A 27,450-nucleotide genomic window follows, 5' to 3' on the forward strand; every position below is an offset into this window, starting at 1 on the left:
TGGGCGATAAAATCATGAATCTACAAATTTTTCAGCCGTTAAAAAAAAATCGCCGGGTGACCGGCGATAAGCCACTTATCGGCAGGTTCTGAAACTTGTGCAATTCTAGTAGTCTTGATTAGTTTATCCAGGCTAATCGCGACTCTAGTATGTTGAGTTTCTCCCATAAGGGGTCCGGGCGATTCTGGGTCTCCTGTAATGGGGGTCCGGGCGACTCTGGGTCCCCTGTAATGGGGGTCCGGGCGACTCTGGGTCCCCTGTAATGGGGGTCCGGGGCGATTCTGGGTCCCCTGTAATGGGGGTCCGGGCGATTCTGGGTCCCCTATAATGGGGGTGCGGGCGATTCTGGGTCCCCTGTAATGGGGGTCTGGGCGATTCTGGGTCCCTATAATGGGGGTCTGGGCGATTCTGGGTACCCTATAATGGGGGTGCGGGCGATTCTGGGTCCCCTATAATGGGGTTGCGGGCGATTCTGGGTCCCCTATAATGGGGGTGCGGGCGATTCTGGGTCCCCTATAATGGAGGTGCGGGCGATTCTGGGTCCCCTATAATCGGGGTGCGGGCGATTCTGGGTCCCCTGTAATGGGGGTCCGGGCGATTCTGGGTCTCCTGTAATGGGGGTCCGGGCGACTCTGGGTCCCCTGTAATGGGGGGTCCGGGCTGGGGGATTTACATTGTGTCTCTCCCTGAGCAGGGCTTATAATTATTGCAACAAGTACAACACCAACATCCGCTTCGATAACGTGTATGTCACCACGTACTTCAAGCAGATCGACGCTCGCAGGAAGAAGCGGGTGAGTTCTCCGAAAACCCGCGGCGTGTCATTTCCCCTCTTCTTGTTTATGGTGAACGAGATTATTAATAGCAAGCGTTCCAAGGATTCGGGTTTGTTAGTGTCTGCATTTTCCCTTTTTTTTCTTTTTCTCTCTACTGTAAACACATTATTAAGAGACCTGTGAGGTTTGGGAAGCTCTGTACACGTGAAGAAGAGACCTGTGAGGTTTGGGAAGCTCTGTACATGTGAAGAAGAGACCTGTGAGGTTAGGAAAGCTCTATACATGTGAAGAGACCTGTGAGGTTAGGAAAGCTCTGTATATGTGAAGAAGAGACCTGTGAGGTTTGGAAAGCTCTGTACATGTGAAGAAGAGACCTGTGAGGTTTGGGAAGCTCTGTACATGTGAAGAAGAGACCCGTGAGGTTAGGAAAGCTCTGTATATGTGAAGAAGAGACCTGTGAGGTTTGGAAAGCTCTGTACATGTGAAGAAGAGACCTGTGAGGTATGGGAAGCTCTGTACATGTGAAGAAGAGACCCGTGAGGTTAGGAAAGCTCTGTATATGTGAAGAAGATACCTGTGAGGTTGGGAAAGCTCTGTACATGCTCTGTCCTGGGACCCCTTCTCTTTTCTCTCTACACACTCTTTCTAGGTGACCTAATCACATCTTTTGGGTTTAAATATCACCTCTATGCTGACGACACACAAATTTACCTTTCAACCCCTGACCTTACACCTGCTATACAGGCCAAAGTTTCTGAATGTCTCTCTGCTATATCATCCTGGATGGCCCTCCGCCGACTTAAACTCAACATGGCAAAAACAGAGCTCTTTATACTTCCTCCCAAACCTGGCCCTACTACCTCCTTCCACATTACTGTTGGAAATACGATCATTCACCCAGTAGCCCAAGCACGCTGCCTAGGGGTCACACTTGATTCCTCTCATTCTCTCATATTCAAAACGTTTCTAAAACTTGTCGCTTTTTCCTCCGCAATATCACAAAGATACGCCCGTTCCTCTGTTACTCGACTGCTAAAACTCTGACTCAGACCCTCATTCTCTCCCGTCTCGATTACTGTAACCTCCTGCTGTCCGGCCTTCCTGCCTCTCACCTGTCTCCCCTACAATCTATCCTAAACGCTGCTGCCAGAATCACTCTACTCTTTCCTAAATCTGTCTCCGCGTCTCCCCTGCTGAAATCCCTCTCCTGGCTTCCGATTAAATCACGTATCTCACACTCAATTCTCCTCCTCACGTTTAAAGCTTTACATTCTTCTGCCCCTCCTTACATCTCAGCCCTAATTTCTCGCTATGCACCATCACGACTCTTGCGTTCTTCTCAAGGATGTCTTCTTTCTACCCCCTTTGTATCTAAAGCTCTCTCCCGCCTTAAACCTTTCTCACTTTCTGCCCCACACCTCTGGAATGCCCTTCCCCTCAATACCCGACTACCCCCCTCGCTATCCACCTTTAAGACCCACCTTAAGACACATCTGCTTAAAGAAGCATATGAGTAGCACTGGATAATCATGGACACATGACACAAAGCTTGGCCCCCTGCAGACGGACTTACTAGTATTCCCTCCTACTGTCTCTGTACGTTCTCCCTACCTACCAATTAGATTGTAAGCTCCTCGGAGCAGGGACTCCTTCCTTAATGTTACTTTTACAGTATGTCTGAAGCACTTATTCCCATGACCTGTTATTTATATTATCTGTTATTTATATGACATGTATTACTACTGTGAAGCGCTATGTACATTTATGGCGCTATATAAATAAAGACATACAATACAATACAAAGAAGAGACCTGTGAGGTTGGGAAAGCTCTGTACATGTGAAGAAGAGACCTGTAAGGGTAGGAAAGTTCTGTACATGTGAAGAAGAGACCTGTGAGGTTTGGAAAGTTCTGTACATGTAAAGAAGAGACCTATGAGGTTAGGAAAGCTCTGTACATGTGAAGGAGAGACCTGTGAGGTTAGGAAAGCTCTGTACATGTGAAGAAGAGACCTGTGAGGTTTGGAAAGCTCTGAACACATGAAGAAGAGACCTGTGAGGTGTGGAAAGATCTGTACATATGAAGAAGAGACCTGTGAGGTTGGGAAAGCTCTGTACATGTGAAGAAGAGACCTGTGAGGTTGGGAAAGCTCTGTACATGTGAAGAAGAGACCTGTGAGGTTAGGAAAGCTCTGTACATGTGAAGAAGAGACCTGTGAGGTTAGGAAAGCTCTGTACATGTGAAGAAGAGACCTGTGAGGTTCGGAAAGCTCTGTACACTATTATATTCTCTATAAGGAACACAAGGGAAGCTGCCCGGTAACTATCCACAACTTCTCATTTTTCCCACAGAAAAAGAGTCACTTACTGCCGCTGCGGAAGGGGGAATACATCAACTTCGTGTTCCCCTTCAAACTGCGCATCCAGGGGCCTGAGATCAAGCCCGTGGTGAGTAGCCGCGCCTCTGGCTGCTGGAACGTGATGGGATGTAGCACTGGGCAGTGGAGGGAATGAAGCACGTGGTCCTCTCCTGCATTACCGTTTGTCATCTCCCCCGTACCCAGATGCTGCAGCTGCTCCAGTGTATACCCATCCTCACCGCACTGATTGTGGTCATCATCATCGATCTGATCCTCTACCACATGTTCCAGATTGTCCGCAAGCATGCCTACATCTCCTATGTGTTCTCCAGTGAGTAGCGGGAGGAGGGGGAGCGGGGAGGAGTGGAGCGGGTTGGGGAGAGGGGAGGAGGTTGGGGAGGGGGTAGGAGAGGGGAGCAGGTTGGGGAGGGGGCTGGGGAAGGCACCATACACAGGACCCCCAGGATGGAATTTTGCTACTTATGTTCACAAACAGACTTCCAAAAAATGTTCAAATGGGAATAGATGTGGGGTTTTTACCATTTCCAAAACATGTTACTTTAGCGTGATGAGAATAGTGACGGGACTAGTGACGGGACTAGTGACGGGACTAGTGACGGGACTAGTGACGGGACTAGTGACGGGAATAGTGACGGGAATAGTGATGGGACTAGTGACGGGACTAGTGACGGGAATAGTGACGGGACTAGTGACGGGAATAGTGACGGGAATAGTGACGGGACTAGTGACGGGAATAGTGACGGGAATAGTGACGGGACTAGTGACGGGACTAGTGACGGGACTAGTGACGGGACTAGTGACGGGACTAGTGACGGGACTAGTGACGGGACTAGTGACGGGACTAGTGACGGGAATAGTGACGGGACTAGTGACGGGACTAGTGACGGGACTAGTGACGGGACTAGTGACGGGACTAGTGACGGGACTAGTGACGGGACTAGTGACGGGACTAGTGACGGGACTAGTGACGGGACTAGTGATGGGACTAGTGACGGGACTAGTGACGGGACTAGTGACGGGAATAGTGACGGGACTAGTGACGGGACTAGTGACGGGACTAGTGACGGGACTAGTGACGGGAATAGTGACGGGACTAGTGACGGGACTAGTGACGGGACTAGTGACGGGACTAGTGACGGGACTAGTGACGGGACTAGTGACGGGACTAGTGACGGGACTAGTGACGGGAATAGTAACGGGACTAGTGATGGGACTAGTGACGGGACTAGTGACGGGACTAGTGACGGGAATAGTGACGGGACTAGTGACGGGACTAGTGATGGGAATAGGGAACAGCACCACTACTTTTAATTGACATACTTGGCGTTGCACTTCCCATGTGTAAATGATGGGCTTTGTTAGAAAGCCTTTCTCCCCTTCTGTACTTATGGCTTAAATAATGTATACAGATGTGTAGCGCTGCGTGCTCATTACACGAAGACGTTACACCGTGTGCTTCTCCGAGCCCCGGTTACTGCCGGGAGGGACCGGTACGTCTCTCCAGACCTCGCATTCTCGCTCTAGGTCGGCACAAGCTGAATATTCTGGTTGGCGGTAACACCCTTTTGGCCAGGATTCTTCGCAGCACCATCGGTGCTCTCAATACGAGCTCCAACATGATCCTGCCAAGCAACAACACCAGTATGTACACTCCCATGTACCCATGTATGTACACTCCCATGCACCCATGTATGTACACTCCCATGCACCCATGCATGTACACTCCCATGTATGTACACTCCCATGCACCCATGTATGTACACTCCCATGTACACTCCCATGCATGTACACTCCCATGCATGTACACTCCCATGCATGTACACTCCCATGTATGTACAGCAAGTACAGTATGTACACCCCATGTATGTACAGCAAGTACAGTATGTACTCCCCATGTATGTACAATTAGAACAGTATGTACTCTTTCATGTATGTACACTCCCATGTATGTACAGTATGTACACCACATGTATGTACAGTAAGAACAGTATGTACTCTCCCATGTATGTACAGTAAGTACACTGCCATGTATCTACAGTAAGTACAGTATGCACTCCCCATGTATTTAGAGTAAGTACAGTATGTACACCCCAGGTATGTACAGTTAGTACACACCCATGTATATACAGTAAGTACAGTATATACACTCCCATGTATGTACACTATGTACTCCCCCATGTATGTACAGTAAGTACACTCCCATGTATGTACAGTATATACACTCCCATGTATGTACAGTATGTACTCCCCCATGTATGTACAGTTAGTACACACCCATGTATGTACAGTATATACAGTAAGTACAGTATATACACTCCCATGTATGTGCAGTATGTACACCCCCATGTATGTACAGTTAGTACACACTCATGTATATACAGTAAGTACAGTATATACACTCCCATGTATGTACAGTATTTACTCCCCCATGTATGTACAGTAAGTACACTCCCATGTATATACAGTAAGTACAGTATGTACTCCCCATGTATATAGAGTAAGTACAGTATGTACACCCCCATGTATGTCGTTAGTACACACCAATGTATATACAGCAAGTACAGTATATACACTCCCATGTATGTACAGTAAGTACAGTATGTACTCCCCATGTATAAAGTACACTATGCACACCCCCATGTATGTAACAGTTAGTACACACCCATGTATGTACAGTAAGTACACTCCCATGTATGTACAGTAAGTACACTCCCATGTATGTACAGTAAGTACACCCCATGTGTATACAGCAAGTACAGTATGTACACTCCCATGTATGTACAGTAAGTACACTCCCATGTATGTACAGTATGTACACCCCTTGTATGTACAGTACACTCCCATGTATGTACACTCCCATGTATGTACAGTATGTACACTCCCATGTATGCACAGTACTCCTCCCACTGGCTAACACTGCATTAGGGGGGAGCCCGAGGGTTCTGGGAAAGGCTGCAGTTGAGCTGCTCATTGGGTAACAGTTCTCCCACTTCATAAAAAAATGCCATGCGTGGTTGAAACGTATCCCAGCTTCACATTGTAAAGCCGGTATAACCAGTCTCACACAGCATGGGGCCCGAAAGGTAGAAAGGGCTGTCTGTGAGTAGGTTACTGGCTCTGCACTTCTTTAACCCAACCTGTGTAATGCAGCAGGCAGAAGCTTATAGGGTCCCATGTTAAAAAAGTGCTGATTTGCATGTCATTACCCAGAATCCCTGGCTGCAGTGGAAGCACTGTGTGCTAAGAGATAACTGGGAAGGGCAGGGTTGCAGACCTGTCTGATACATGTGAATGGGCTCACACCGCGGGATTCTTATTTGCATTAAAAAAAAAATCAGAATTTCAAACCAGCCAATCAAAACGCTCCTCTAAGTCGCTCTCTCTCTGCTTTTATTCGGAGATAAGCTGCTCTGATTGGCTAACACAGTTTGCATACATGGAAAGTCGCTCTTTAGAATGTTCCATCCACATTCCATGGGGAGATCAGTGGAAACATTGTGTCTCTCTGTTTCTGTACACTCCGGAATCAGAACGTCCTGCCCCGCAGAGCTTACAATTCGTTGCTCCAGGGAGCGCTGAGATTTGCTGAGCGCTGGCTCTGTCTCTCCCTTAGTTTGCCTCCCGGATCCCGTCCGTATGTCGCTGCAAGATTACGTGTTGACCTGCCTGCCCATGGCGGGATACATAGTGTTGAGCGTCGTGCAGGTGTATATGTATCGGCTGCGCAGGGCTATAGCTGCGTACTTCTTCCCAAAGGTAAGAGCCCGTGTCACATGATCTCGCCACAGACGCCCGGGCAGCAGCTCATAACGCAATTGGTAGTGGTCAAAGTGGGGTGGTATTAGGGCAAGGGCGGGGCAACTCCAGTCCTCAAGGGCCACGAACAGGTCAGGTTTTCAGGATATTCCTGCTGCAGCACAGGTGGCTCAATCAGTGGCTCAGTCAAAGACTGCACCACCTGCGCTGAAGCAGAGCTATCCTGAAAACCTGACCTGGTTTGATGAAGGGAGCTGCCCGCCCTTGTGCTAGGGAGTATAAGTGCCACTACTTTTTTATAAGCCACCTCGACCACTGGGTATGGGACGTTTAATACCTGGGGGCCGGGCGCCTTTTAAATCTCCGTCCCCCTCTCTCGCTGCTCCCCACGGGGCTCGCCTTGTTCCCATAGAGAGAGAAGCGTCGCGTTCTGTTCCTTTACAACCAGTACCTCCGGAAGAGGGCGGCGTACGTGGACATCAAACGCAAGATGATCATGCGCAAGGCTCGGGCTAACAGGTTAATGGTAAGTGAGCCCGTCCTGCCACGCGGAGCGGCTCCCACCGACCACTTCCTCCACATCCATCCTGCGTGCTTTAATGGCACATGTACCCCTCGCCTGAAGAGCTTGCCATCTCTTTTTGGTTCCTGATTTGCTCTTGGTGGATTCATGTTTCTCAGCCCATTGATCCCATATGAGTGAATTGCAAGAGGCGAATAGTACCATGGTGTATGGTGTCCATATAGGCGATCCCATTATAGCACTAGTTATATTATTCAATCCAATGATCCAGTATCAATAAGTCATTATTTCCTAGAAAACACTTTAGAAACTCAGAACACCCCTAACCGTCACCTTCACAGCACACACCCCTAACCGTCACCGTCACAGCACACACCCCTAACCGTCACCTTCACAGCCCACCCCTAACCGTCACCTTCACAGCACACACCCCTAACCGTTACCTTCACAGAACACCCCTAAGCGTCACCTTCACAGCACACCCCTAACCGTTACCTTCACAGAACACCCCTAACCGTCACCTTCACAGAACACCCCTAACTGTCACCTTCACAGCACACACCCCTAACCGTCACCTTCACAGAACACCCCTAACCGTCACCTTCACAGAACAGCCCTAACCGTCACCTTCACAGCACACACCCCTAACCGTCACCTTCACAGCACACACCCCTAACCGTCACCTTCACAGCACACACCCCTAACCGTCACCTTCACAGAACACCCCTAACCGTCACCTTCACAGAACACCCCTAACCGTCACCTTCACAGCCCACCCCTAACCGTCACCTTCACAGAACACCCCTAACCGTCACCTTTACAGAACACCCTTAACTGTCACCTTCACAGAACACCCCTAACCGTCACCTTCACAGCACACCCCTAACCGTCACCTTCACAGAACACCCCTAACTGTTACTTTCACAGAACACCCGTCACCTTCACAGAACACCCCTAACCGTCACCTTCACAGAACAGCCCTAACCGTCACCTTCACAGCACACACCCCTAACAGTCACCTTCACAGAACACCCCTAACCGTAACCTTCACAGCACACACCCCTAACCGTCACCTTCACAGAACACCCCTAACCATCACCTTCACAGCGCACACCCCTAACTGTCACCTTCACAGCACACACCCCTAACCGTCACCTTCACAGAACACCCCTAACCGTCACCTTCACAGAACACCCCTAACCATCACCTTCAAAGCACACACCCCTAACCGTCACCTTCACAGCACACACCCCTAACCGTCACCTTCACAGCACACACCCCTAACCGTCACCTTCACAGAACACCCCTAACCGTCACCTTCACAGAACACCCCTAACCGTTACCTTCACAGCACACACCCCTAACCGTCACCTTCACAGAACACCCCTAACCGTCACCTTCACAGCGCACACCCCTAACTGTCACCTTCACAGCACACACCCCTAACAGTCACCTTCACAGAACACCCCTAACCGTCACCTTCACAGAACACCCCTAACCGTTACCTTCACAGCACACAACCGTAACCGTCACCTTCACAGCACACACCCCTAACCGTCACCTTCACAGCACACACCCCTAACCGTCACAGAACACCCCTAACCGTCACCTTCACAGCACACACCCCTAACAGTCACCTTCACAGAACACCCCTAACCGTCACCTTCACAGCACACACCCCTAACCGTCACCTTCACAGCACACCCCCCCAACCGTCACCTTCACAGCACACACCCCTAACCGTCACCTTCACAGCACACACCCCTAACCGTCACCTTCACAGAACACCCCTAACCGTCACCTTCACAGAACACCCCTAATCGTCACCTTCACAGAACACCCTTAACTGTCACCTTCACAGAACACCCCTAACCATCACCTTCACAGAACACCCTTAACTGTCACCTTCACAGAACACCCCTAACCGTCACCTTCACAGAACACCCTTAACCGTCACCTTCACAGAACAGCCCTATCCGTCACCTTCACAGAACACCCCTAACCATCACCTTCACAGAACACCCCTAACCGTCACCTTCACAGCACACACCCCTAACCGTCACAGAACACCCCTAACCGTCACCTTCACAGCACACACCCCTAACCGTCACCTTCACAGAACACCCCTAACCGTCACCATCACAGAACACCCCTAACCGTCACCTTCACAGCACACACCCCTAACCGTCACAGAACACCCCTAACCGTCACCTTCACAGCACACACCCCTAACCGTCACCTTCACAGCCCACCCCTAACCATCACCTTCACAGCACACACCCCTAACCGTCACCTTCACAGAACACCCCTAACCGTCACCTTCACAGCACACACCCCTAACTGTCACTTTCACAGAACACCCCTAACCGTCACCTTCACAGAACACCCCTAACCGTCACCTTCACAGCACACACCCCTAACCGTCACCTTCACAGAACACCCCTAACCGTCACCTTCACAGCACACACCCCTAACCGTCACAGAACACCCCTAACCGTCACCTTCACAGAACACCCCTAACCGTCACCTTCACAGAACACCCTTAACTGTCACCTTCACAGAACACCCCTAACCGTCACCTTCACAGAACACCCTTAACCGTCACCTTCACAGAACAGCCCTATCCGTCACCTTCACAGAACACCCCTAACCATCACCTTCACAGAACACCCCTAACCGTCACCTTCACAGCACACACCCCTAACCGTCACAGAACACCCCTAACCGTCACCTTCACAGCACACACCCCTAACCGTCACCTTCACAGAACACCCCTAACCGTCACCATCACAGAACACCCCTAACCGTCACCTTCACAGCACACACCCCTAACCGTCACAGAACACCCCTAACCGTCACCTTCACAGCACACACCCCTAACCGTCACCTTCACAGCCCACCCCTAACCATCACCTTCACAGCACACACCCCTAACCGTCACCTTCACAGAACACCCCTAACCGTCACCTTCACAGCACACACCCCTAACTGTCACTTTCACAGAACACCCCTAACCGTCACCTTCACAGAACACCCCTAACCGTCACCTTCACAGCACACACCCCTAACCGTCACCTTCACAGAACACCCCTAACTGTCACCTTCACAGCACACACCCCTAACCGTCACAGAACACCCCTAACCGTCACCTTCACAGAACACCCCTAACCGTCACCTTCACAGCACACACCCCTAACCGTCACCTTCACAGCACACACCCCTAACCGTTACCTTCACAGAACACCCCTAAACGTCACCTTCACAGCACACCCCTAACCGTTACCTTCACAGAACACCCCTAACCGTCACCTTCACAGAACACCCCTAACTGTTACTTTCACAGAACACCCGTCACCTTCACAGAACACCCCTAACCGTCACCTTCACAGAACAGCCCTAACCGTCACCTTCACAGCACACACCCCTAACAGTCACCTTCACAGAACACCCCTAACCGTAACCTTCACAGCACACACCCCTAACCGTCACCTTCACAGAACACCCCTAACCATCACCTTCACAGCGCACACCCCTAACTGTCACCTTCACAGCACACACCCCTAACCGTCACCTTCACAGAACACCCCTAACCGTCACCTTCACAGAACACCCCTAACCATCACCTTCACAGCACACACCCCTAACCGTCACCTTCACAGCACACACCCCTAACCGTCACCTTCACAGCACACACCCCTAACCGTCACCTTCACAGAACACCCCTAACCGTCACCTTCACAGAACACCCCTAACCGTTACCTTCACAGCACACACCCCTAACCGTCACCTTCACAGAACACCCCTAACCGTCACCTTCACAGCGCACACCCCTAACTGTCACCTTCACAGCACACACCCCTAACAGTCACCTTCACAGAACACCCCTAACCGTCACCTTCACAGAACACCCCTAACCGTTACCTTCACAGCACACACCCCTAACCGTCACCTTCACAGCACACACCCCTAACCGTCACAGAACACACCTAACCGTCACCTTCACAGCACACACCCCTAACAGTCACCTTCACAGAACACCCCTAACCGTCACCTTCACAGCACACACCCCTAACCGTCACCTTCACAGCACACACCCCCAACCGTCACCTTCACAGCACACACCCCTAACCGTCACCTTCACAGCACACACCCCTAACCGTCACCTTCACAGAACACCCCTAACCGTCACCTTCACAGAACACCCCTAACCGTCACCTTCACAGAACACCCTTAACTGTCACCTTCACAGAACACCCCTAACCATCACCTTCACAGAACACCCTTAACTGTCACCTTCACAGAACACCCCTAACCATCACCTTCACAGAACACCCTTAACCGTCACCTTCACAGAACAGCCCTATCCGTCACCTTCACAGAACACCCCTAACCATCACCTTCACAGAACACCCCTAACCGTCACCTTCACAGCACACACCCCTAACCGTCACAGAACACCCCTAACCGTCACCTTCACAGCACACACCCCTAACCGTCACCTTCACAGAACACCCCTAACCGTCACCGTCACAGAACACCCCTAACCGTCACCTTCACAGCACACACCCCTAACCGTCACAGAACACCCCTAACCGTCACCTTCACAGCACACACCCCTAACCGTCACCTTCACAGAACACCCCTAACCGTCACCGTCACAGAACACCCCTAACCGTCACCTTCACAGCACACACCCCTAACCGTCACAGAACACCCCTAACCGTCACCTTCACAGCACACACCCCTAACCGTCACCTTCACAGCCCACCCCTAACCGTCACCTTCACAGCACACACCCCTAACCGTCACCTTCACAGAACACCCCTAACCGTCACCTTCACAGCACACACCCCTAACTGTCACTTTCACAGAACACCCCTAACCGTCACCTTCACAGAACACCCCTAACCGTCACCTTCACAGCACACACCCCTAACCGTCACCTTCACAGAACACCCCTAACCGTCACCTTCACAGCACACACCCCTAACCGTCACAGAACACCCCTAACCGTCACCTTCACAGAACACCCCTAACCGTCACCTTCACAGCACACACCCCTAACCGTCACCTTCACAGCACACACCCCTAACCGTTACCTTCACAGAACACCCCTAAACGTCACCTTCACAGCACACCCCTAACCGTTACCTTCACAGAACACCCCTAACCGTCACCTTCACAGAACACCCCTAACCGTCACCTTCACAGCACACACCCCTAACCGTCACCTTCACAGAACACCCCTAACCGTCACCTTCACAGAACAGCCCTAACCGTCACCTTCACAGCACACACCCCTAACCGTCACCTTCACAGCACACACCCCTAACAGTCACCTTCACAGAACACCCCTAACCGTCACCTTCACAGCACACACCCCTAACCGTCACCTTCACAGCACACACCCCTAACCGTCACCTTCACAGCACACACCCCTAACCGTCACCTTCACAGAACACCCCTAACCGTCACCTTCACAGAACACCCCTAACCGTCACCTTCACAGCCTACCCCTAACCGTCACCTTCACAGAACACCCCTAACCGTCACCTTTACAGAACACCCTTAACTGTCACCTTCACAGAACACCCCTAACCGTCACCTTCACAGCACACCCCTAACCGTCACCTTCACAGAACACCCCTAACTGTTACTTTCACAGAACACCCGTCACCTTCACAGAACACCCCTAACCGTCACCTTCACAGAACAGCCCTAAACGTCACCTTCACAGCACACACCCCTAACCGTCACCTTCACAGAACACCCCTAACCATCACCTTCACAGCGCACACCCCTAACCGTCACCTTCACAGAACACCCCTAACCGTAACCTTCACAGCACACACACCTAACCGTCACCTTCACAGAACACCCCTAACCATCACCTTCACAGCGCACACCCCTAACCGTCACCTTCACAGCGCACACCCCTAACCGTCACCTTCACAGAACACCCCTAACCGTCACCTTCACAGCACACACCCCTAACCGTCACCTTCACAGAACACCCCTAACCATCACCTTCACAGCGCACACCCCTAACTGTCACCTTCACAGCACACACCCCTAACCGTCACCTTCACAGAACACCCCTAACCGTTACCTTCACAGCACACACCCCTAACCGTCACCTTCACAGCACACACCCCTAATCGTCACCTTCACAGCACACACCCCTAACCGTCACCTTCACAGAACACCCCTAACCGTCACCTTCACAGAACACCCCTAACCGTTACCTTCACAGCACACACCCCTAACCGTCACCTTCACAGAACACCCCTAACCATCACCTTCACAGCGCACACCCCTAACTGTCACCTTCACAGCACACACCCCTAACCGTCACCTTCACAGAACACCCCTAACCGTTACCTTCACAGCACACACCCCTAACCGTCACCTTCACAGCACACACCCCTAACCGTCACCTTCACAGCACACACCCCTAACAGTCACCTTCACAGATCACCCCTAACCGTCACCTTCAAAGCACACACCCCTAACCGTCACCTTCACAGCACACACCCCTAACCGTCACCTTCACAGAACACCCCTAACCGTCACCTTCACAGCCCACCCCTAACCGTCACCTTCACAGAACACCCCTAACCGTCACCTTTACACAACACCCTTAACTGTCACCTTCACAGAACACCCCTAACCGTCACCTTCACAGCACACACCCCTAACTGTTACTTTCACAGAACACCCGTCACCTTCCCAGAACACCCCTAACCGTCACCTTCACAGAACAGCCCTATCCGTCACCTTCACAGAACACCCCTAACCGTCACCTTCACAGAACACCCCTAACTGTCACCTTCACAGAACACCCCTAACCGTCACCTTCACAGCACACAACCCTAACCGTCACCTTCACAGAACACCCCTAACCGTCACCTTCACAGAACAGCCCTAACCGTCACCTTCACAGCACACCCCTAACCATCACCTTCACAGCACACACCCCTAACCGTCACAGAACACCCCTAACCATCACCTTCACAGCACACCCCTAACCGTCACCTTCACAGAACACCCCTAACCGTCACCTTCACAGCACACCCCCCTAACCGTCACCTTCACAGCACACCCCTAACCGTCACCTTCACAGAACACCCCTAACCGTCACCTTCACAGCACACCCCCCTAACCGTCACCTTCACAGAACACCCCTAACCGTCACCTTCACAGAACACCCCTAACCGTCACCTTCACAGAACACCCCTAACTGTCACCTTCACAGCACACCCCTAACTGTCACCTTCACTGAACACCCGTCACCTTCACAGAACACCCCTAACCGTCATCTTCACAGCACACCCCTAACTGTCACCTTATAAGGCTCACACTTTACACGGCGCTGTACTATAAGGCTAACTCTGTACACAGCGCTGCACTATGAGGCTCACACTGTACACAGCGCTATACTATAAGGCTCACACTGTACACAGCGCTATACTATAAGGCTCACACTGTACACAGCGCTATACTATAAGGCTCACACTGTACACAGCGCTATACTAGAAGGCTCACACTGTACACAGCGCTATACTATAAGGCTCACACTGTACACAGCGCTATACTATAAGGCTCACACTGTACACAGCGCTATACTATAAGGCTCACACTGTACACGGCGCTATACTATAAGGCTCACACTGTACACAGCGCTATACTAGAAGGCTCACACTGTACACGGCGCTATACTATAAGGCTCACACTGTACACAGCGCTGCACTATAAGGCTCACACTGTACACAGCGCTATACTATAAGGCTCACACTGTACACGGCGCTATACTATAAGGCTCACACTGTACACAGCGCTATACTATAAGGCTCACACTGTACACAGCGCTATACTATAAGGCTCACACTGTACACGGCGCTGCACTATAAGGCTCACACTGTACACGGCGCTATACTATAAGGCTCACACTGTACACGGCGCTGCACTATAAGGCTCACACTGTACACGGCGCTATACTATAAGGCTCACACTGTACACAGCGCTATACTATAAGGCTCACACTGTACACGGCGCTGCACTATAAGGCTCACACTGTACACAGCGCTATACTATAAGGCTCACACTGTACACGGCGCTGCACTATAAGGCTCACACTGTACACAGCGCTGCACTATAAGGCTCACACTGTACACGGCGCTATACTATAAGGCTCACACTGTACACGGCGCTGCACTATAAGGCTCACACTGTACACGGCGCTATACTATAAGGCTCACACTGTACACAGCGCTATAATATAAGGCTCACACTGTACACAGCGCTATACTATAAGGCTCACACTGTACACGGCGCTATACTATAAGGCTCACACTGTACACGGCGCTATACTATAAGGCTCACACTGTACACAGCGCTGCACTATAAGGCTCACACTGTACACGGCGCTATACTATAAGGCTCACACTGTACACGGCGCTATACTATAAGGCTCACACTGTACACGGCGCTGCACTATAAGGCTCACACTGTACACAGCGCTATACTATAAGGCTCACACTGTACACAGCGCTATACTATAAGGCTCACACTGTACACGGCGCTGCACTATAAGGATCACACTGTACACGGCGCTATACTATAAGGCTCACACTGTACACGGCGCTGCACTATAAGGCTCACACTGTACACAGCGCTGCACTATAAGGCTCACACTGTACACGGCGCTATACTATAAGGCTCACACTGTACACGGCGCTATACTATAAGGCTCACACTGTACACGGCGCTATACTATAAGGCTCACACTGTACACAGCGCTATACTATAAGGCTCACACTGTACACGGCGCTATACTATAAGGCTCACACTGTACACGGCGCTATACTATAAGGCTCACACTGTACACAGCGCTGCACTATAAGGCTCACACTGTACACAGCGCTATACTATAAGGCTCACACTGTACACAGCGCTGCACTATAAGGCTCACACTGTACACAGCGCTATACTATAAGGCTCACACTGTACACGGCGCTATACTATAAGGCTCACACTGTACACAGCGCTGCACTATAAGGCTCACACTGTACACGGCGCTATACTATAAGGCTCACACTGTACACGGCGCTATACTATAAGGCTCACACTGTACACGGCGCTGCACTATAAGGCTCACACTGTACACAGCGCTATACTATAAGGCTCACACTGTACACGGCGCTATACTATAAGGCTCACACTGTACACAGCGCTATACTATAAGGCTCACACTGTACACAGCGCTATACTATAAGGCTCACACTGTACACAGCGCTATACTATAAGGCTCACACTGTACACGGCGCTATACTATAAGGCTCACACTGTACACAGCGCTATACTATAAGGCTCACACTGTACACAGCGCTATACTATAAGGCTCACACTGTACACGGCGCTATACTATAAGGCTCACACTGTACACAGCGCTATACTATAAGGCTCACACTGTACACAGCGCTGCACTATAAGGCTCACACTGTACACGGCGCTATACTATAAGGCTCACACTGTACACGGCGCTGCACTATAAGGCTCACACTGTACACGGCGCTGCACTATAAGGCTCACACTGTACACAGCGCTATACTATAAGGCTCACACTGTACACGGCGCTGCACTATAAGGCTCACACTGTACACAGCGCTATACTATAAGGCTCACACTGTACACGGCGCTGCACTATAAGGCTCACACTGTACACAGCGCTATACTATAAGGCTCACACTGTACACAGCGCTATACTATAAGGCTCACACTGTACACGGCGCTGCACTATAAGGCTCACACTGTACACAGCGCTATACTATAAGGCTCACACTGTACACGGCGCTGCACTATAAGGCTCACACTGTACACGGCGCTATACTATAAGGCTCACACTGTACACAGCGCTGCACTATAAGGCTCACACTGTACACAGCGCTATACTATAAGGCTCACACTGTACACGGCGCTGCACTATAAGGCTCACACTGTACACGGCGCTGCACTATAAGGCTCACACTGTACACAGCGCTATACTATAAGGCTCACACTGTACACAGCGCTATACTATAAGGCTCACACTGTACACGGCGCTGCACTATAAGGCTCACACTGTACACAGCGCTATACTATAAGGCTCACACTGTACACGGCGCTGCACTATAAGGCTCACACTGTACACGGCGCTATACTATAAGGCTCACACTGTACACGGCGCTGCACTATAAGGCTCACACTGTACACAGCGCTATACTATAAGGCTCACACTGTACACAGCGCTATACTATAAGGCTCACACTGTACACAGCGCTGCACTATAAGGCTCACACTGTACACAGCGCTGCACTATAAGGCTCACACTGTACACAGCGCTATACTATAAGGCTCACACTGTACACAGCGCTGCACTATAAGGCTCACACTGTACACAGCGCTGCACTATAAGGCTCACACTGTACACAGCGCTATACTATAAGGCTCACACTGTACACGGCGCTATACTATAAGGCTCACACTGTACACAGCGCTATACTATAAGGCTCACACTGTACACGGCGCTGCACTATAAGGCTCACACTGTACACGGCGCTATACTATAAGGCTCACACTGTACACGGCGCTATACTATAAGGCTCACACTGTACACAGCGCTGCACTATAAGGCTCACACTGTACACAGCGCTGCACTATAAGGCTCACACTGTACACAGCGCTATACTATAAGGCTCACACTGTACACGGCGCTGCACTATAAGGCTCACACTGTACACAGCGCTATACTATAAGGCTCACACTGTACACGGCGCTGCACTATAAGGCTCACACTGTACACGGCGCTGCACTATAAGGCTCACACTGTACACAGCGCTATACTATAAGGCTCACACTGTACACAGCGCTATACTATAAGGCTCACACTGTACACAGCGCTATACTATAAGGCTCAGACTGTACACGGCGCTGTACAGTTAATTTTGCAGACACGAGACCCTTCCTCGGTGTAATCATTTTGGTGTCTAAGGCGCAGGAAGATAAAGTGACTGATCCAGGATCAGAAGGACTCCCACTTCAGAGGCTGTGTTGTCACCACTCCATAGTGACTGCCGTGGTTTAGAGACTGCCTTGTCTGCTGCAGGTCCGGGGAATGATGGGCGGCGTGTACCGTCACTGCACATGGATGCGCAAACTCCTCCGGCGACGCTGCATGGTGTGTAACGAGAGCGAGACGCGGGAGTCCCACGTGTGTCAGACGCCGGACTGTGGCACCGTGTATTGCCGGCAGTGCTGGAGAGACATGAAGCGATACTGCTTCGCCTGCATGCCGTACGATGACTTCATCTCCGCGGACAGCGACAGCGACTATGATGATGATGATGATGACTAACAGCTCATGTCCCCAGCTCATATCCCCAGGCCGTGTCCCCAGCTCATATCCCCAGGCCGTGTCCCCAGCTCATATCCCCAGGCCGTGTCCCCAGCTCATATCCCCAGGCCGTGTCCCCAGCTCATATCCCCAGGCCGTGTCCCGAGCTCATATCCCCAGGCCGTGTCCCCAGCTCATATCCCCAGGCCGTGTCCCCAGCTCATATCCCCAGGCTGTGTCCCCAGGCCGTGTCCCCAGCTCATATCCCTTCCCCAGGCCGTGTCCCCAGCTCATATCCCCAGGCCGTGTCTCCAGGCCGTGTCCCCAGCTCATATCCCTTCCCCAGGCCGTGTCCCCAGCTCATATCCCCAGGCCGTGTCCCCAGCTCATATCCCCAGGCCGTGTCCCCAGCTCATATCCCCAGGCCGTGTCCCCAGCTCATATCCCTTCCCCAGGCCGTGTCACCAGCTCATATCCCTTCCCCAGGCCGTGTCCCCAGCTCATATCCCTTCCCCAGGCCGTGTCCCCAGCTCATATCCCTTCCCCAGGCCGTGTCCCCAGCTCATATCCGCAGGCCGTGTCCCCAGCTCATGTCCGCAGGCCGTGTCCCCAGCTCATATCCGCAGGCCGTGTCCCCAGCTCATATCCGCAGGCCGTGTCCCCAGGCCGTGTCCCCAGCTCATATCCGCAGGCCGTGTCCCCAGCTCATATCCGCAGGCCGTGTCCCCAGCTCATATCCCCAGGCCGTGTCCCCAGCTCATATCCCCAGGCTGTGTCCCCAGCTCATATCCGCAGGCCGTGTCCCCAGCTCATATCCCCAGGCCGTGTCCCCAGCTCATATCCCTTCCCCAGGCCGTGTCCCCAGCTCATATCCCCAGGCCGTGTCCCCAGCTCATATCCCTTCCCCAGGCCGTGTCCCCAGCTCATATCCCTTCCCCAGGCCGTGTCCCCAGCGCATGTCCGCAGGCCGTGTCCCCAGCTCATATCCGCAGGCCGTGTCCCCAGCTCATGTCCCCAGGCCGTGTCCCCAGCTCATGTCCCCAGGCCGTGTCCCCAGCTCATGCCCGCAGGCCGTGTCCACAGCTCATGTCCGCAGGCCGTGTCCCCAGCTCATGCCCGCAGGCCGTGTCCCCAGCTCATGTCCGCAGGCCGTGTCCCCAGTTCATGCCCGCAGGCCGTGTCCCCGGCTCATGCCCGCAGGCCGTGTCCCCAGCTCATGCCCGCAGGCCGTGTCCCCAGCTCATGCCCGCAGGCCGTGTCCCCAGCTCATGTCCGCAGGCCGTGTCCCCAGTTCATGTCCGCAGGCCGTGTCCCCAGTCATGTCCGCAGGCCGTGTCCCCAGCTCATGCCCGCAGGCCGTGTCCCCAGCTCATGCCCGCAGGCCGTGTCCCCAGCTCATGCCCGCAGGCCGTGTCCCCAGCTCATGCCCGCAGGCCGTGTCCCCAGCTCATGCCCGCAGGCCGTGTCCCCAGGCCGTGGTTCATGTTTACATTCTGAGTGCAATAAATGGGAAAGATATAAGTCGTGTGTTTCCAGATGTGCAGAACAGACAGAGGTGGCTACAGAGCAAAGTTACTGTATACAGTATAGAGCAATAGGAGGCATTATAGGGAGGGGATATATCTCATCCCCTCTCATCTCTTTTCCTCCCTCTCATCTCTCACTTCTCCGCTCCTTCTCTCCCCCCTCTCTTCCCTCCCTCTCCATCTGTTACCCCTTCTCTTCCACTACCTCACTCTCGCCTCTCCCCCTTTCCCCCTTTCTCTCTCTTCCGCTCCTCTCTCTTCCTTCGTTCCCCCTCTCTCTTCCCTCTTTACCCCTCTCTTCCCTCTTTACCCCTCTCTTCCCCCCTCTTTACCCCCTCTCTTCCCTCTCCCCCACTCTTCCCTCTCTTCCCCCTCCCTCTTCCCCCCTCTCTTCCCTCTTTCCCCTCTCCCCCCACTCTTCCCTCTTCTTTCTCCCCTCTCACTCCCCCAATCTCTTGTCACACTTCCCCCTCTCTCGTCCCTCTTCCTCCTAGTTTCTCTACCCCATCTATTCTTCTCCCCTCCTCTCTCCCCCCCCTTATCCCCTCCTCTATTCCCCTTCTCTTACCCCCCCTTCTCTTCTCTTCCCCTTCTTCTCTTACCCCCCCTTCTCCCCTCTTCCCCTTCTCTCTTACCCCCCTTCTCCCCTCTTCTCTTCCCCTTCTCTCTTACCCCCCCTTCTCCCCTCCTCTCTTAACCCCCTTCTCCCCTCCTCTCTCTCCCCTTCTCTCTTCCCCCTTCTCCCCTCCTCTCTTCCCTCCCCATTCTTTCACTCCTCATAACCTCCCTCTCCTCCCCCTCTTCTCTCTTTCCATTACCTCTTCTCTCGCCGCCTCTGACCTCTCTTCCCCATCATTCACCCCTTCTCCCTCCCCTATCTCTCCCCCTTCTCTCTTTCTCTTTTCCCACCCCCTGCTCCCTCTTTTCTCTTCCCTCCTCTTCTCTCTCCCCGTCCCTTCTCTCTTTCCCCCTCTTCTCCAATCTCCCACCTTTCTTCTCTGCTTCCCCCCCCCCTTCTCCTATTCCCCCTTTCTCCTCTCTTCTCCCACCCTCTTTTCCCCCTCCTCTTCTCTCTTCTTCCCCCTCTTCTCTCTTTCCCCGACCTATTCTCTCTCCCCATCTGCCCTCTTTCCCCCAACTTCTTCTGCCCCTCTCTCCCCTCTTTCCCCCCCACTTCTCTCTTCCTCCTTCTCTCTTAGGCTGAGTCCATAGAAAGACAGGCCGCGCTGAGCCCCTGCATCCTCAATGAGGATGCCTTGAGAGGGGGCTCCACATACGAGCGTCCACAGGCGTGCTGAGGAGTTGGATTTTTCAGCTGGCAGCCAAGCTGTTTTTCAGCGCGCTGTCGGCTGAAAACATCCAATCAGCGCGGAGCAGCGTCAACGTCACGTGCCGTAATGTCGGCGCCGTGACGTTGACGTCAGTGCGTCGTGGGCGATTGGACCAGCGACGTCACTGCCCCGCCTCCCCCAGTCTCCCCCCGCCTCCGATCGCTCCCGCTGGCTCGCCTGCATGGGCATGAAATTGCGCAGATTTCAGCAGGCGAGCCTCAGCGTCAGCGCGGCTCCGAACTCCTCACCCCTCTATGGCCCCAGCCTTACCCCTCTTCTCCCCTCCTCTCTCCCCCCTCTCTCCCTCTTCTCTATCCCCCTCCTCTCTTTCCCCTTCTCTCTTACCCACCCTTCTTCCCTTCTCTCTCACCCCCTCTTCCCATCCCCTCCTCTCTTACCCTCCCTCTTCTCCCCATCTTCTCTCGCCCCCTCTGACGCCATCTATCTCCCCCTTCCCTCCTCTTCTATCTCCCCACCCCTTATCTCCCCAAACTGTCACCTTCACAGAACACCCCTAACTGTCACCTTCACAGAACACCCCTAACTGTCACCTTCACAGAACACCCCTAACTGTCACCTTCACAGCACACACCCCTGTCACCTTCACAGAACACCCCTATCACCTTCACAGCACACACCCCTAACTGTCACCTTCACAGAACACCCCTAACCGTCACCTTCACAGAACACCCCTGTCACCTTCACAGAACACCCCTAACTCACCTTCACAGAACACCCCTAACTGTCACCTTCACAGCACACACCCCTAACCGTCACCTTCACAGAACACCCCTAACCGTCACCTTCACAGAACACCCCTAACCGTCACCTTCACAGAACACCCCTAACTGTCACCTACACAGCACACACCCCTAACCATCACCTTCACAGCACACACCCCTAACTGTCACCGTCATAGAACACCCCTAACTGTCACCTTCACAGAACACCCCTGTCACCTTCACAGAACACCCCTGTCACTTTCACAGAACACCCGTAACTGTCACTTTCACAGAACACCCCTAACTGTCACCTTCACAGAACACCCCTGTCACCTTCACAGAACACCCCTAACTGTCACCTTCACAGCACACCCCTAACTAACACTTTCACAGAACACCCCTGTCACTTTCACAGCACACCCCTAACTGTCACCTTCACAGCACACCCCTAACTGTCCCCTTCACAGAACACCCCTAACTGTCACTTTCACAGAACACCCCTAACTGTCACTTTCACAGAACACCCCTGTCACTTTCACAGCACACCCCTAACTGTCACCTTCACAGCACACCCCTAACTGTCCCCTTCACAGAACACCCCTAACTGTCACCTTCACAGAACACCCCTAACTGTCACTTTCACAGAACACCCCTAACTGTCACTTTCACAGAACACCCCTAACTGTCACCTTCACAGCACACCCCTAACTGTCACCGTCACAGAACACCCCTAACTCACTTTCACAGAACACCCTTAACTGTCACTTTCACAGAACACCCGTCACTTTCACAGCACACCCCTAACTGTCACCTTCACAGAACACCCCTGTCATTTTCACAGAACACCCCTGTCACTTTCACAGAACACCCCTGTCACTTTCACAGCACACCCCTAACTGTCACCTTCACAGAACACCCCTAACTGTCACTTTCACAGAACACCCCTAACTGTCACTTTCACATAACACCCCTAACTGTCACCTTCACAGCACACCCCTAACTGTCACCTTCACAGACACCCCTAACTGTCACTTTCACAGCACACCCCTAACTGTCACCTTCACAGCACACCCTTAACTGTCACCTTCACAGACACCTCTAACTGTCACTTTCATAGCACACCCCTAACTGTCACCTTCACAGAACACCCCTAACTGTCACTTTCACAGAACACCCCTGTCACTTTCACAGCACACCCCTAACAGTCACTTTCACAGCACACCCCTAACAGTCACCTTCACAGACACCCCTAACTGTCACCTTCACAGAACACCCCTAACTGTCACCTTCACAGCACACCCCTAACTGTCACCTTCACAGACACCCCTAACTGTCACTTTCACAGCACACCCCTAACTGTCACCTTCACAGCACACCCCTAACTGTCACCTTCACAGACACCCCTAACTGTCACTTTCACAGCACACCCCTAACAGTCACCTTCACAGACACCCCTAACTGTCACCTTCACAGAACACCCCTAACTGTCACTTTCACAGAACACCCCTGTCACTTTCACAGCACACCCCTAACAGTCACCTTCACAGACACCCCTAACTGTCACCTTCACAGAACACCCCTAACTGTCACTTTCACAGCACACCCCTAACTGTCACCTTCACAGAACACCCCTAACTGTCACTTTCACAGCACACCCCTAACAGTCACCTTCACAGACACCCCTAACTGTCACCTTCACAGAACACCCCTAACTGTCACTTTCACAGCACACCCCTAACTGTCACTTTCACAGAACACCCCTAACTGTCACTTTCACAGAACACCCCTAACTGTCACCTTCACAGCACACCCCTAACTGTCACCTTCACAGACACCCCTAACTGTCACTTTCACAGCACACCCCTAACTGTCACCTTCACAGAACACCCCTAACTGTCACCTTCACAGAACACCCCTAATTGTCACCTTCAAAGAACACCCCTAACTGTCACCTTCACAGCACACACCCCTGTCACCTTCACAGAACACCCCTGTCACCTTCACAGCACACACCCCTAACTGTCACCTTCACAGAACACCCCTGTCACCTTCACAGAACACCCTAACTCACCTTCACAGAACACCCCTAACTGTCATCTTCACAGCACACACCCCTAACTGTCACCTTCACAGAACACCCCTAACCGTCACCTTATAAGGCTCACACTGTCTCCCCCCCCCTTTTCTCTTCTCTCTTCTCCCCCCTCTTCTCCCGACCCTCCTCTTCTCTTTTTCCCTGACCTCTTCTCTCTTTCCCCGCTGTCCTCTCTTTCCCACTCCTTCTGCCCTTCTCTCCCCGCTTTCCTCACTCTCTTCCGTCTTTCTCCCCTCTATTCCCTTACCCCCTCTTCCCTCTTTCTCTCTTCCCCCCTCTTTCCTTTCCCTCCCCCACTCTCTTCCCTCTTTCCTACTACCTCCCTCTTCCACCCTCTCTTCCCTCTACCCACCCCTTTGTCCTCTTCTCTCTTTCCCCGACCTCTACTCTCATCCCATCTGTCCTCTCTTCCCCCCTCCTTCTCCCCTCTCTCCATCCCTCTCCCTGCCAGTCGCTCTCTCCCCTCTTCTCCCCGTCAGTCCCTCTCCCACCCACAACTCGTCAGTCCATTTCGTCTCTCTCCCCTTCTCCCCCTATCAGTCCATCGCCCCTCCTCCCCGTCAGTCTCTCTCCCCTTCTCCCCTGTCAGTCCCCTCTCCCCTTCCCCCTGTCAGTCTCACTCCCCTTCCCCCTGTCAGTCCCCTCTCCCCTTCCCCCTGTCAGTCCTCTCTCCTACCCCTGTCAGTCTCATCTCTCCCCCGCCTGCCAGCTCCTCTCCCCCCCCCTGCCAGCTCCTCTCCCCCCCCCTGCCAGCTCCACTCTCCCCCCCTGCCAGCTCCTCTCTCCCCCCACTGCCAGCTCCTCTCTCCCCCCACTGCCAGCTCCTCTCCCCCCTGCCAGCTCCTCTCCCCCTCACTGCCAGCTCCTCTCCCCCGCCCTGCCAGCTCCACTCTCCCCGCCCTGCCAGCTCCACTCTCCCCCCCTGCCAGCTCCACTCTCCCCCCCTGCCAGCTCCACTCTCCCCCCCCTGCCAGCTCCACTCTCCCCCCCCTGCCAGCTCCACTCTCCCCCCCCTGCCAGCTCCACTCTCCCCCCCCTGCCAGCTCCACTCTCCCCCCCCTGCCAACTCCACTCTCCCCCCCCCCCCCTGCCAACTCCACTCTCCCCCCCTGCCAGCTCCACTCTCCCCCCCTGCCAGCTCCACTCTCCCCCCCCTGCCAGCTCCACTCTCCCCCCCCCCTGCCAGCTCCACTCTCCCCCCCCTGCCAGCTCCACTCTCCCCCCCGCCAGCTCCACTCCCCCCCCCGCCAGCTCCACTCCCCCCCGCCAGCTCCACTCTCCTCACCCCTGCCAGCTCCACTCTCCCCTCCCGCCAGCTCCTCTCTCCTCCCCCCCCACCAGTCCCCTCTCTCCCCCCCCACCAGTCCCTTCTCTCCCCCCACCAGTCCCCTCTCTCCGCCCCCCCCACCAGTCCCCTCTCTCCTCCTCCTGTCAGGCCCCTCTCTCTCCTCCCACTGTCAGTCCTTCTCCCCGGTCACATACACTCCTCTCTCCCCCCCCCCCCCCGTCAGTCCCCTCTCTCCCCACCAGTCCCTTCTCTCCTCCCCCCCACCCAGTCCCTCTACCCTCCTCTCTCCTACTCCTGTCAGTCTCATCTCTCCCCCCCCCCTGCCAGCTCCTCTCCCCCCCCCTGCCAGCTCCTCTCCCCACCCCCTGCCAGCTCCTCTCCCCCCCCTACCAGCTCCACTCTCCCCCCCTGCCAGCTCCTCTCTCCCCCCACTGCCAGCTCCTCTCCCCCTCCCTGCCAGCTCCTCTCCCCCTCCCTGCCAGCTCCTCTCCCCCCCTGCCAGCTCCTCTCCCCCCCTGCCAGCTCCTCTCCCCCCCCCTGCCAGCTCCTCTCCCCACCCCCTGCCAGCTCCTCCCCCCCCCTACCAGCTCCACTCTCCCCCCCTGCCAGCTCCTCTCTCCCCCCACTGCCAGCTCCTCTCCCCCTCCCTGCCAGCTCCTCTCCCCCCTGCCAGCTCCTCTCCCCCCCTGCCAGCTCCTCTCCCCCCCTGCCAGCTCCTCTCCCCCCCTGCCAGCTCCTCCCCCCTCACTGCCAGCTGCTCTCCCCCCGCCCTGCCAGCTCCACTCTCCCCCCCGCCAGCTTCACTCTCCCCCCCTGCCAGATCCACTCTCCCCCCCGCCGCCAGCTCCACTCCCCCCCCCCCCCGCCAGCTCCACTCTCCCCCCCCCCCCCGCCAGCTCCACTCCCCCCCCTTCCCTGCCAGCTCCACTCCCCCCCCTGCCAGCTCCACTCCCCCCCTGCCAGCTCCACTCCCCCCCCCTTCTAGCTCCACTCCCCCCCCCCTGCCAGCTCCACTCCCCCCCCCTGCCAGCTCCACTCCCCCCCTGCCAGCTCCACTCTCCGCCCCCGTCAGTCTCCTCTTTCCCTCCCGTCAGTCACTTCTCTCCTCCCCTCCGTCAGTCTCCCCTCTCATCCCCCTGTCATTCCTCCTCCCCCTGTCATTCCCCCTCCCCCTGTCATTCCCACTCCCCCTGTCATTCCCCCTCTCCCTGTCATTCCCTCCCCCCTCCTACCCCTGTCAGTCCCCCTCCCCCTGTCAGTCCCCCTCCCCTCCTCCCCCTGTCAGTCCCCCTCCCCTGCTCCCTCTGTCAGTCCCCCTCCCCTCCTCTCCCTTTCATTCCCCCTCCCCTCCTCCCCCTGTCATTCCCCCTCCCCTCCTCCCCCTGTCATTCCCCCTCCCCTCCTCCCCCTGTCATTCCCCCTCCCCTCCTCCCCCTGTCAGTCCCCCTCCCCTCCTCCCCTGTCATTCCCCCTCCTCCCCCTGTCATTCCCCCTCCTCCCCCTGTCATTCCCCCTCCTCCCCTGTCATTCCCCCTCCTCCCCATCAGTCCCCCTCCTCCCCCTGTCATTCCCCCTCCTCCCCCTGTCAGTCCCCCTCCCCTCCTCCCCCTGTCAGTCCCCCTCCCCTCCTCCCCCTCCCCTCCTCCCCCTGTCAGTCCCCCTCCCCTCCTCCCCCTGTCAGTC

General features: G+C 54.1%; 1 protein-coding gene across 1 annotated transcript in view; it reads left to right on the top strand.

Moving 5' to 3' along the window:
• The window catches only part of DCST1 (DC-STAMP domain containing 1), a 30,111-nt gene extending 10,810 nt beyond the window's left edge, over positions 1–19,301 (top strand). The window contains exons 10-16 of the mRNA XM_075581477.1: positions 695–794; positions 3,127–3,222; positions 3,339–3,465; positions 4,680–4,796; positions 6,769–6,911; positions 7,324–7,437; positions 18,578–19,301. Coding sequence (XP_075437592.1) covers positions 695–794; positions 3,127–3,222; positions 3,339–3,465; positions 4,680–4,796; positions 6,769–6,911; positions 7,324–7,437; positions 18,578–18,826 — 946 coding nt within the window. The 3' untranslated portion in view covers positions 18,827–19,301. The remainder of the gene's footprint in view (positions 1–694; positions 795–3,126; positions 3,223–3,338; positions 3,466–4,679; positions 4,797–6,768; positions 6,912–7,323; positions 7,438–18,577) is intronic.
• Positions 19,302–27,450: the final 8,149 nt, after the last annotated feature.

The sequence above is a fragment of the Ascaphus truei genome, unplaced genomic scaffold, assembly GCF_040206685.1.
Source record: "Ascaphus truei isolate aAscTru1 unplaced genomic scaffold, aAscTru1.hap1 HAP1_SCAFFOLD_1350, whole genome shotgun sequence".
Taxonomy (NCBI): domain Eukaryota; kingdom Metazoa; phylum Chordata; class Amphibia; order Anura; family Ascaphidae; genus Ascaphus; species Ascaphus truei.